The following is a 13,301-nucleotide window of genomic DNA, read 5'->3' as shown; positions in this document are numbered from 1 at the left end:
GTGACGTGATCAAATCTTTGGAAATAGACACAAATAAACCACGTCAAAACTCTAATTATTATGATATCCAGAAGCATGAATTGAATATATACTGTATGTTCTAGGAAGAAAAATTGGGATAACAAAAAAACAAAAGTTTCAGTATCTATGTAGCCAAATTATTATTATTACATATTATTATAAATTATTATTATTATTATCATAAATTATTATTATTATTATTAATTATTATTATTATTAATTATTATAATTATTGTTATCATTATTATTATTATTAATTATTAGTATTATAAAATTATGATTAGAATTATTATAATTATTATAATTATTATAAATTATTGTTATTATATATTATTATAAATTATTTTTATTATGTATTATTATATATTATTATAAATCCAACTTACTTTCAAGTGTTCATTAGGAAATTGTGTTCATTTAGGAAATGGTATGCAAATATTCATTACCACCACAAAAAAAACTTTCATTACAGCAGTTAAAGACACACTTCTGATGCCTAATTACATGTTTCATGCCATTAAGTATAAAGTGGCAAAAAAATCACAGATCTTTGACAATTCCAGAAAATGCATCAGGGTTTTATTCAGAAATGCAACTAGAAGCATGTAATTCTCATAAAGTTCATTGTAACCTCTAATTAGAGCACAACTAACATGTTCTTATAATTCCAATGTCATTTGAATATGTTCACTTATTAGTGCAATGTTTCTTAACAAATAAGTTATAAGAATTTTTTAGATCTTGCATTATTTGGAAATAACATGGGTTATAATTTAAATAATGTTATTAGATCTAAATTGAATTATTTGAGATTATTGTAAATAAATACATTATTATAGTTTCAAATGTTACATTTGTGATTTTGATTGGGTTCAGTATTGGAGCATTGTTAAGTCTTAACTGAATTTAAAATTTTATTTGATCTTAGATTATTTAAAACAAAATGGGTAATTAATTAAAAAAAATTATTAGATTGAAGAGTGAATTATTTGAGAATATTTTAAATAAGGATTATCTGAAATTAATCTCAAGGATTATCTGAAATTAATCTCCAATCCCTGCCATTTCTTGAATTCACAAAACTAGTGTCTTATTAAAATAATGGTGTCGTATTAAAATAACTTATCACTTACTATAACCGTCTCGAGTGTTATCGTCTCGAGTGTTATCATTCTATTATGTTTGCTTCTGACTTTTCTCCAAGATTTAAGGTAAAGGTTTAAAATTTGAAAACTCTTTCGGTTCTCTAATCATCGTCAATGCACGTCATATTCACATCGATTTATTGCAATAAGTCTATGCGGGTAAAATGTTATTCTCATTTGTACCAATTATAATAAGGATTAGATATTTTATCTTTCAATTACATTTCATGTTATAAAGAAATTAAATAAAATACTATGAAGAACCATAACACATCGTTTAAGAGGTTGATTGAGAGAAATTATTATTATATATTATTATTAATATAAAATTTTTTTATTATTATAAATTATTAATATAATTATTATTATAAATTATCATTATTATTATTATCATTATTATTATAAATTAATTATAAAATTATGATTAGTATTATTATAATTATTATAAATTATTATATTATTATAAATTATTATTATATATTATTACAAATTATCATTATTATTAAAAATTATTATTATTATAAATTATTATTATCATTATTATTAATATTATCATTATCATTATTATTATTCTTATTATTATTATCATTATTATTATTATTATTATCATTATTATTATAAATTATTATTATTATTAATTATTATAATTATTGTTATCATTATTATTATAATTATTGTTATCATTATTATTATAAATATTAGTATTATAAAATTATGATTAGTATTATTATAATTATTATAATTATTATAAATTATTATATATATATTTTATTATTATTATATATTATTATAAATTCTTATTTTTTTATTATTAATTATTATTTTTATTAAAATTATTATTATTATTATAAATTATTATTATTATTTTAATAAATTATTATTATTATTTGAATTATTATTATTATAAATTATTATAAATTATTATTATATATTATTTAAAAAAATTATATTTATTTTTATTATTATTATATATTATTATAAATTATTGTTATAAATTATCATTATTATTATTATAAATTATTATTATTATTATAAATAATAATAATTATTATTATTATAAATTATTATTATTATTATTATAAATTATTATTATCATTATTATTATTATAATTTTTTATTATTTTTATAAATTATTATTATTATATACTATTATTATAATTATAATTATTATAAATATTATTATCATTATACTTATTATTATTATTATAAATCATTAGTATTATTATAATTATTATAAATTATTTTTATTAATTTTATTTAAATTATTATTATAAATTATTTCATTATTATAAATTATTATTATAATTATTATTTTAATTATTATTATCATTGTTATTATTATTATATGTATGATAGACTTGTGTTGGGGTGAATGGAAGAATATTATAAATTATTATTATTATTTATAATCATTATTATTATTATAAATTATTATTATTTTAAATTATTATTTTAAATTATTATAAATTATTATTATTATAAACTATTATAAAAAATTATTATTATTATAAATTAATATTATTATAAATTATTATCATTATTATTATAATTATTATTATAAATTAATATTATTATAAATTATTATCATTATTATTATTGTAAATTATTATTATAAATTATAATTATTATTATTATCTTGTAGGCGATAGGAGAATGAAAAAATATTATAAATTATTATTATTATTATTATAAATATCATTATTATAAATTATCATTATTATAACTTATTATTATTGTAAATTAATTTTACTATTAATATAAATTATTATTATTATTAATTGAAATTATTACTCTTATTATCATTATTCTTCTTATTATTATAAATTATTATTATTTTTATAAATTATTATTATTATAATTATTATAATTTATTACTATAATATATTATTATTATAATAATAATTATTATTATTATAAATTATTATAATTATTGTTATTATTTGTATTATAAATTATTACTATAATAAAATTATGATTAGTATTATTAGAAATTATTTTTTTTATAATTATTATTATTATAAATTATTATTACTATTATTATTATTATTAATTATTATTATGATATATTATTATTATTACAATAATAATTATAATTATTATTATTATAATTTATTAAAATTATTATTATTATTATTATTATTATTATTATTATTATTATTAGTATTATAAATTATTAGTATAATAAAATTATGATTAGTATTATCATAATTATTATAAATTATATTTATTATTATCATTATTATTATAAATTATTATCATTATTATTATTATAAATTATTATAAATTATCATTATTATTATTATTATTATTATTAAATATTATTATTATTATTATTGTAAATTATTATTATAAATTATTATTATTGTAAATTATTATTATTGTGAATTATTATTATAAATAATTATTATAAATTATTATCGTAAATTATCATTATTATATATTATTATAAATTATTATTATTATTATTATATATTATTATAAATCATCATTATTATAAATTATTATTCTTTTTATTATTATTATTATAATATATTATTATAAATTATTATTATTATTATTATTAATTATTATTATTATAAATTATTATTATCATTATTATTATTAATATTATCATTATTATTATAAATTATAAATTTTTATTATTATCATCAGTATTATTATTATAAATTATTATTATTATTATAATTATAAATTATTATTATTATTATTATAAATTCTTATTCTTATTATAAATTCTTATTTTTATTATTATTATAAATTATTATTATTATATATTATTATAAACTATTATCATTATATATAATTTAAAATTATTATTATTATATATTATTATCATTATATATAACTTAAAATTATTAATATAAATCATAATAATAATTATTATTATTATTATTATTACAAATTATAATAAATTATTATTTTTATTTTTATTATTATTATAAATTATTATTTTTATTTTTATTATTATTATAAATTATCATTATTATTATTAGAAATTATTATTACTATTATTATAAATTATAATTATAAATTATTAATATTATTATTAATATTATTATTATTGTTATTATTATAAATTATTATTATAAATAATTATAATTAATATTTATTATAAATTATTATTATTATCATAATTATTATGATTATTATAGTATTATTCTTCTTATTATTATTTTATTATCATAAATTGTTATTATTAAGAATTATTTTTATTATTAATTATTACAATTGTTATCATTAGTATTATAAAATTATGATTAGTATTATTATAATTATTATAAATTATTATTATTACATATTATTATAAATTATTATTATTATTATCATAAATATTATTATTATTATCATAAATTATTATTATTATTTATTATTATTATTATTAATTATTATAATTATTGTTATCATTATTATTATTATTAATTAATAGTATTATAAAAATATGATTAGTATTATTATAATTATTATAATTATTATAAATTATTGTTATTATATATTATTATAAATTATTTTTATTATATATTATTATAAATTATTATTATTATTATAAATTCTTATTATTCTTATTATTTTAAATTATTATTATTATTATAAATTATTATTATTATTATTTTAAATTATTATTATTGTAATTTGTTATAAATTATTATTATCATTATTATTATAAATTATTATTATTATCATTATTATTATAATAATTATTATTATTATTATTATCTATTTTTTAATATTTAATAATATTATGTTATTAATTTTTTTTTTATTTTAATATTAAATATATATCATATATATATATATAACTTTTTTATTTCTTTTGTATTTAAAATATATTAATCATATATCTCAGTTTATATTATTAAAAAAAATTAAATAATAAAAATTAATAAAATTATCTATAAAAATAAATAAATATATTTTAATTAAAATATTTAAATATTTAAAATTATATATTAAAAATAATCATATATAATATTAATATTAAAACTAAATAAATAATAATAAGTTATATATAATATTAAGAAATGATATAATAAAAAATAAAAAATTAAATTATATAAAAATAGTGTTGTACTAAGGGATTATTTACTATTTAAATATAAATTATAAATTATACATATAAATTATAAATTATATAGAGTATAAATTTGTACCAATATTTAAAGTAGGGTTGTAAACGAATCGAAGCGAATATTACTGTATTCGATTCGTATTCGTGAAACTATTCGAATATTCGTATTCGAAATTTTTTCGAATAATTAATGTGATTCGTATTCGATTTGAAATTGATATTCGTATTATTCGATCCGATTCGAGTATTCGATTCGATTTTTTTAAAACATATTTTATACAATTTATTCGAAAATTTGAAAATTAATATTTTTACATAATATATAACACTATTCAATAAAATTACCTAATAAAAATTAAATAATAATGTATATATGTACTAGGGTTTTAGAATAAATAATATTTATAAAATTAAAATTAATAAAACGGATATATATTTATATAATCGAATATTTAATCGAATATTAGCGAATTTGAAATCGAATATCTTGATTTTGTATTCGTTTATTAGTCGAATCGAATATTTTTATTCGAATTCGAATCACAAAATTACGAATACGAATATCAAAATTCGAATACGAATACCGAATCGAATCAAAAATATTTGATTCATTTACAACCCTAATTTAAAGTATAACCAGTAATAAACTAGAAATATAAAGATTGAATTCGATTGCAAAATTGATTTTCTCGAACTCAAATTTGAGTCTTAACCTGCCATTAAGAGGTTGATTCGTTTACAACCTTAATTTTTCTAGGTTTATGGGACATAAAAAAACACCATTATAAATATACATATAAATGATATTTGATGTGATCAAATATTTGGAAATAGACACAAATAATCCCATCAAAGCTCTAATTATTATGATATCCAGAAGCATGAATTGAATATATACAGTATATCATGTGATCAAATATTTGGAAATAGACACAAATAATCCCATCAAAGCTCTAATTATTATGATATCCAGAAGCATGAATTGAATATATACAGTATATCATGTGATCAAATATTTGGAAATAGACACAAATAATCCCATCAAAGCTCTAATTATTATGATATCCAGAAGCATGAATTGAATATATACAGTATATCATGTGATCAAATCTTTGGAAATAGACACAAATAATCCCATCAAAGCTCTAATTATTATGATATCCAGAAGCATGAATTGAATATATACAGTATATCATGTGATCAAATCTTTGGAAATAGACACAAATAATCCCATCAAAGCTCTAATTATTATGATATCGAAGCATGAATTGAATATATACTGTATGTTGCAATCTAAGAAGAAAAATTGGGATAACAAAAACACAAAAGTTTCAGCAGACCTATTCTCAACTGAAAGCTTTGCCACATCCATGGAGATCATTAATATAGTTAAACCTATTCTATCTATCTGAATCAAAGTATCATACAACTATGAGTTTATTAAGCAGACCTAAATAATAATATACAGAAGACACCCCTGACAATAAGAGAGGTTGCTGCCATTGTCAATCAATGAGAAGAAAACACAGCAGCTTACAAATGAATCTATGAAATATCCATGGCAAGAACCCTAATGGCTTGAATGAGGAGAAAAATGGAACCTTGAAATCCAACTTACTTTCAAGTGTTCATTAGGAAATGGTGTTCATTTAGGAAATGGTATGCAAATATTCATTACCACCACAAAAACTTTCATTGCAACAGTTAAAGACACACTTCTGATGCCTAGCTAATTACATGTTTCATGCCATTAAGCATAAAATGGCCAAACCAACCACAGATCTTGATACCTGTCACTGACTGATCTGATCTATATATGGTTCTTTTGAACTCCAAATCTACAATAAACAGGTTTGTTCTTTGACAATTCCAGAAAGTGCACCAGGGTTTTGTTCAGAAATGTAACCAGAAGCATGTAATTCTCATAAAATTCATTGTAACCTCCAATTAGAGCACAACTCTTTCACAGATTAACATATATGATCAGATATCTTCCCAACCAACGATAAGAACTCTTCCAAAGGAAACACAATCATGAAGTGAAAATATTAAGTTTCAATCTCAATCGAGTAGCATACATTTCAACCCAAAATTATTGATGTCATCACAAAATCGAACATGGACCCTTATATGAAGTAATCGAAGGTGTCTGAACAAGTAAATAATCAAGCAAACAGACCAAAATTACAAAACATGGAACAGAATGTAAACAAACGAGTAGAGGCTGCTTAGATCTATTGAAGAAAATCTTAGGGTGTATGTAAACCCAGATCCAAAACGAAATCAATCACTTGCCTTTATCTTCTCCAATCGCTTGCTGAGCTGATCGGCGCGAACAACGAGGCCAGTAACGGAGTACAATAGCCAGTAGAATGTAAGAGCTGCGGCGATGAGCAGGGCATTGCGCTGACTCTTCATGATGGATTTCTGGTGACGGAGATGTTCTGAAGGGCTGCAACTGTCGGATTCGCAAGAAGGTCGAGTCTCGTACTTCCAGTAGATATCCATTAGAAGGAAGAGACAGAAAGGGACGATCGAAAGGAAAGGCTTAAGGAGACTACGAGTAACGGAGATCAGACCCTTACGAATGGGATTGAGACCTGGAAGAGTGAGTAAGAGGAGCATGATTGCCTCAGCGGCGGCGGCGTAGCCAAGAACAACCCATTCCAAAGCCATCGTCCGGTGAGAATTGAGATGCGTTTACTCTTGACGATCGTCGCCGGAAGTTTCTAGAGTTCCACAAGAAGAATTGTCAAAATACAGCTAGCTGCCTTAGCCTTCTTTTATTTGGATCTCATTCCCATTTTATTTTATATATTTTTATTTTGTTTATTGCTAAAGTAGAGCTTATTAAAAAATGAGGTATGATAAGCCAACGAAAGGTTAGCGAAAGTAAGGCCAAGAATAGTACGTGACCTTGCCAGCTAAGAGAGAGGAAAAAAAACAAAATAAAAAAATTAAATATTTCAGTTTCCCCCTCTTTCTTCTTTCCTCTCTTTCTTCTTTCCTCTCTTTCTTATTTTCATTTATCACTTTCGGCGAATCCCGATTTCTTTTCTAGCGATTTTTCTCTCCGGCATCCCCGACTTCTTCTACTTTCTTCATCTTCTTTCGATCGAAAATGGTAAGAGAACTCTTTCGTGTATGTTCACTTCATTGTCTGCCTTCGTGTTCACTTCATACTATCTTTTCAGGCTGGTGGTCCAGGTACATCTCCATACAAGACTTCAAAATCTCCCAGATCTCAAAAGACAAGGTAAATAACATTTTCTTTTTTAGAATCGTAGATCATTTTAAAGATTTGAAGATCGTTTAGCTTTTTGCGGTTAGGGTTAGGGATTTTAATGATTTTAACGATAGAAAACTATGATTATTGTGTATTTGCTGCATTATGAGTCCGGAAATGGATGGTTTAGAGACTCGAAAGTATGATTGTATAATGTTTGGCTGTTATGGGTCTCAAAAATGTGATTTCGGGACCCGAAAGTATGATTATATAATGTTTGGCTGTTGTTATGGGTTTAGTTGCAGAACTAATTTCAATTAGGTTGTAAGAAAAAACCATTTCTAGTCCCGAAATCACTAATTTCTGGTCCCGAAACCACTCATTTCGGGTCCCGAAACCACTAATTTTTTTTTTTTTTTTTTTGCCGTTTCGGGTCCCGAAACTACTCATTTCGGGTCCCGAAACCAGCTTTTCTGGTCCCGAAACCAGCTTTTCTGGTCCCGAAACCAGCTTTTCTAGTCCCGAAACTAGCATTTTTTTTTGTCCCGAAATCATCATTTTAGGGTGATTTCAAACTCCGAAATGGTTTCTATACGATCTTTTATGGCTATTTTATTTTTGTATAAACCAATAATCTTATTGTAATGTTAATTTGATTTGTAGATCATGTATGAAGATCCAAATCTTCTTATTGATCAAGTTAATGAAGAAATGAGATTATTTGAGATCTCTCAAATTGTAGGTTGTATTTTAAATGTGATATAAATGACAGATTGTAACATTGTAAATAAATGTTTAATTATGTAAATTTCTAGTATAATAACATTATCTTCAATTATTTTTGATTTTCTAAGATTCATTATAATGTTTCAGATTAAAAAAATTTAAAAAAAAGTGTCCCAAAATCACTCATTTCTGGTCCCGAAACCACTCATTTCGGGTCCCGAAACCACTCATTTCCAAAAAAAAAAAAAAAAAAAAAAAAAAATTGCCGTTTCGGGTCCCGAAACTACTCATTTCGGGTCCCGAAACCAGTTTTTCTGTTCCCGAAACCAGCATTTTTGGTCCCGAAATAACCATTTTAGGGTGATTTCAAACTCCGAAATGGTTTCTATACGATCTTTTATTGCTATTTTATTTTTTTATAAACCAATAATCTTATTGTAATGTTAATTTGATTTGTAGGTCATGTATGAAGATCCAAATCTTCTTATTGATCAAGTTAATGAAAAATGAGATTATTTGAGATCTCTCAAATTGTAGGTTGTATTTTAAATGTGATATAAATGACAGATTGTAACATTGTAAATAAATGTTTAATTATGTAAATTTCTAGTATAATAACATTATCTTCAATTATTTTTGATTTTCTAAGATTCATTATAATGTTTCAGATTAAAAAAAAGTGTCCCGAAATCACTCATTTCTGGTCCCGAAACCACTCATTTCGGGTCCCGAAACCACTCATTTCCAAAAAAAAAAAAAAAAAAATTTTTTTTTTTTTTTTTTGCCGTTTCGGGTCTCGAAACTACTCATTTCGGGTCCCGAAACCAGCTTTTCTGGTCCCGAAACCAGTTTTTCTGGTCCCGAAACTAGCTTTTCTAGTCCCGAAACTAGCTTTTCTGGTCCCGAAACCAGCTTTTCTTGTCAATAATCTTATTGTAATGTATGAAGATCCAGATCTTTTAGAACTCTAATCTAAATCGATTCAGCAGCTAAACCATAAACGTTAAACATAAATATTGATATGACAATCATTTCGAACGGAAGATAAACGAAAGAAAGAAAAAAGACTTTATATTTCAATCGATCGGAAGATAAGAAGTCGATGAAACGTTTCAGTAAGATCGACAGTGGGTTGGGTTTTAGGAAATGGAAACGAAAAATAAAGAGAGAGATTGTCGTGGGGGTTTTGGTTTTGGGAAAAAATAAAACGTTTCATTAACAGAAGAAGTCTTACCATTTCGATCGATCGGAAAAGAAGTCAGTGAAAATGAAAGAAGAGAATCGCCGGTGGGTTTAGGAAAAATGAAACAAAAGAGAAAGAGAGAGAATGAAACAAAAGAGAGAGAAAGAATAAGATTTTGGTTTTGGGGGAAAATAGAAATATAGAAATAATAGGATTTTTGGTTTTGGGGGGAAATAGAAAATTTTAATTTTTTTTAATTTTTTTTCTCTCTCCTAGCTGGCAAGGCCACGTAGGATTCGTGGCCTTGCTTTCGCTATCTTGTCCTTGAGAATATCATTTTCTCTTAAAAAATATCATTCATTTTCTCACATATTTTTTTTTAAATGTCATGAAATATTATAAAATAAGAATAATTTTAAAGTAAGGATGACCTTTTCAACTCATTTCCATCCATCAACAATATTATTATTCTTTTTATAAATATTACAAATTCTCACAAGTGAGATCTGAACCATCGATATTTATTATACATAAATTTCTTTTTATAATTTTAAATATGTATATATAATTAATATTATTGACAATTATATATATTGAATGTTATATATATAATTATATGAAAAAAATAATTATATAAATATATATAATTACAAATATCAAATATTTTTAGATGGTTAAAAAATTATATTATTAGAAATGTTATACTTAATAATTTTGAAGTTGAGTTTAAAATCTAAATTGTTATTTATTTAGTTCGTTAAAATGTTATAACTTATAAGTTCAATTGTATATCACATTTTTTATTTAATTTTTTAAGTTTATGGACGGATGGGTTAACCCACGATCCGACCTAAATATCCAATTACGTTCAGGTACATATTCAAATTAACAACCGTTTTTACTCTGACAATACACACTTTAAAAATTAAATATATATATATATATATATATATATATATATATATATATATATCAAAATATTAAAATTATGAAAAATAAGTACTACATATACCAAAAAAAATTAATGAGCACAAACATCTTTAAAAATAGCGCCGTCCAACTGATTCCACTTCCACATCAACGTCATAATATTGGTTACCATAATTCACAATTATAAACTTCTCAAAAGTTTCTTTTACACGGAATTAGTTTCTAGAACCGTTTAAATAAGAGCGCATACTTGGCTACAGATTTATTTTCCTTTTACTAACTCTTATATTGACAGTGATGGTTCAAATACAAGACAAATACGAATTGCCTTGTGAATTTGTAGATTTATTCTTTTATTAATTATTTTGTTTTTGATATATACTAAACTCATTAACTTTATTTTGAGTGGTAAAGTAATTTTAAAAAAATTAGATGTCAAAAATTCAATTCTCACTTAAAAAAGTATAAGTTAATAATGATAAAATTATTTGTATTCTCATTTTCTTAGAAAAAGTTTTAATTTTATTATTCCACTTTTCGTGGACCCAATAACAAGATATTATTAACTATATAGCAAGCTAAAATTGATTTTGAATCCGGCAAACATAAAATACTATTTTTTTTTTTAACATTTTAAGTTAAGATTTTATTATTTATTAAAGTTCACTTTCAATTTGATTCATTTGATTGATCATGCATCATTCTTGATCTTCCTCTCTTATTTTAATAATTGCTATATGTTACAATCTAAATTAAGTTTCTTCGAGATATTAGTCATACTCATCTTAAACATTTTTTCTTTGTTAAAATCATTATAATATATATGAAATATTAATAACATATCTAATTACAAATGAAGTTGTCTTAATCTATGTCTTTGAATTCAATGCAAAATCTTGAAATAAATAAGGACTAAGTCATGGTGAAGTATTCTTTTCAGCCATATATAACAAAACCAGCTTATAAATATTGACCAATTAATTTTAATTAACAAATGAAAGATTAATATAACTCGACTATGTATAACTTGATGACCAATTAACTTCAATGCATTAAATGAATCAAAGATTATTCTATGTATACAAGTTCAAAATAAAATCAACTCAAACACAAATTAACATCCATGTTTTAGTTTAAAGAGAAAAAGAAGATTGTCATGAAAACTCCACTCTGTTCATATCCTAACTTATCGAGAGGGACATGACTAATGAAAAAAGGAACAAATCTAATGATGATAATTAAGTTATGGTGAAATATTCTTTTGAACCATATATAACAAAAACGAGCTTATAAATGTTGACCAGTTAACTTCAATTAATGAATGAAAGATTCATATAATTAGACTATGTATAACTTGACGACCAATTAACTTCAATTCATTAAATGAATCAAAGATTAGTCTAAATAAAATCGACCCCAAACACAAATTAACATGCATGTATAAAGAGAAAATGAAGATAGTCATGAGAACTCCATCCATATAAATCATTGAAAGTGACATGACTAATGAGAAAAAAGACCAAACATAATGATGATGATGATAATTAAGTGATGGTGAAGTATTCTTTTCAACCATATATAACAAAACCAGCTTATAAATGTTGACCAATTAACTTCAATAACTGAATGAAAGATTAATATAAATAAACTTTATGTATAACTTCATGATCAATCAACTTCAATGCATTAAATGAATCAAATATTATTCTAGGTATACACTTTGTAAATAAAATCGATCCCAAACACAAATTAACATGCATATATAAAGGGAAAAATATATCGTCGCGAGAACTCGATCAATACCATAACTCATTGAAAGTGACATGACTAATCATGAGAAAAAGAACAAATCTAATGATGATAATTAATAATTAAAATACAAATGCTCATGCCTTTCCCAATCAGATCCCTTCTTTGTAATTGATTGCTATAACCTTCCTATCTTCCTGCGGGGGGAAATTGTATCAAAGTCCTTGAACAATTTAATTAGTTTGTACATTTTTT

The 13,301-nt window shown here is 21.9% G+C and overlaps 1 protein-coding gene across 1 annotated transcript; it reads right to left on the bottom strand.

Annotated features, from left to right (window-relative positions):
* Nucleotides 1-7,259: 7,259 nt before the first annotated feature.
* On the bottom strand, nucleotides 7,260-8,000 carry LOC124920698. Its single transcript, XM_047461252.1, has one exon. The coding sequence runs from the start codon at nucleotides 7,906-7,908 to the stop codon at nucleotides 7,516-7,518; it is 393 nt and encodes a 130-aa protein (XP_047317208.1). The 5' UTR covers nucleotides 7,909-8,000; the 3' UTR covers nucleotides 7,260-7,515.
* Between the last annotated feature and the right edge of the window lie 5,301 nt (nucleotides 8,001-13,301).

This window comes from Impatiens glandulifera, chromosome 1 (assembly GCF_907164915.1).
Source record: "Impatiens glandulifera chromosome 1, dImpGla2.1, whole genome shotgun sequence".
Classification (NCBI taxonomy): domain Eukaryota; kingdom Viridiplantae; phylum Streptophyta; class Magnoliopsida; order Ericales; family Balsaminaceae; genus Impatiens; species Impatiens glandulifera.
The sequence above is the reverse complement of the archived record's forward strand: the minus strand, read 5'-3'. Positions and strand labels throughout refer to the sequence as shown.

What these genes read in the sequence shown, in the direction of transcription:
- LOC124920698 (XM_047461252.1), bottom strand. Translation starts at nt 7,908, where the DNA reads ATGGCTTTGGAATGGGTTGTTCTTGGCTACGCCGCCGCCGCTGAGGCA.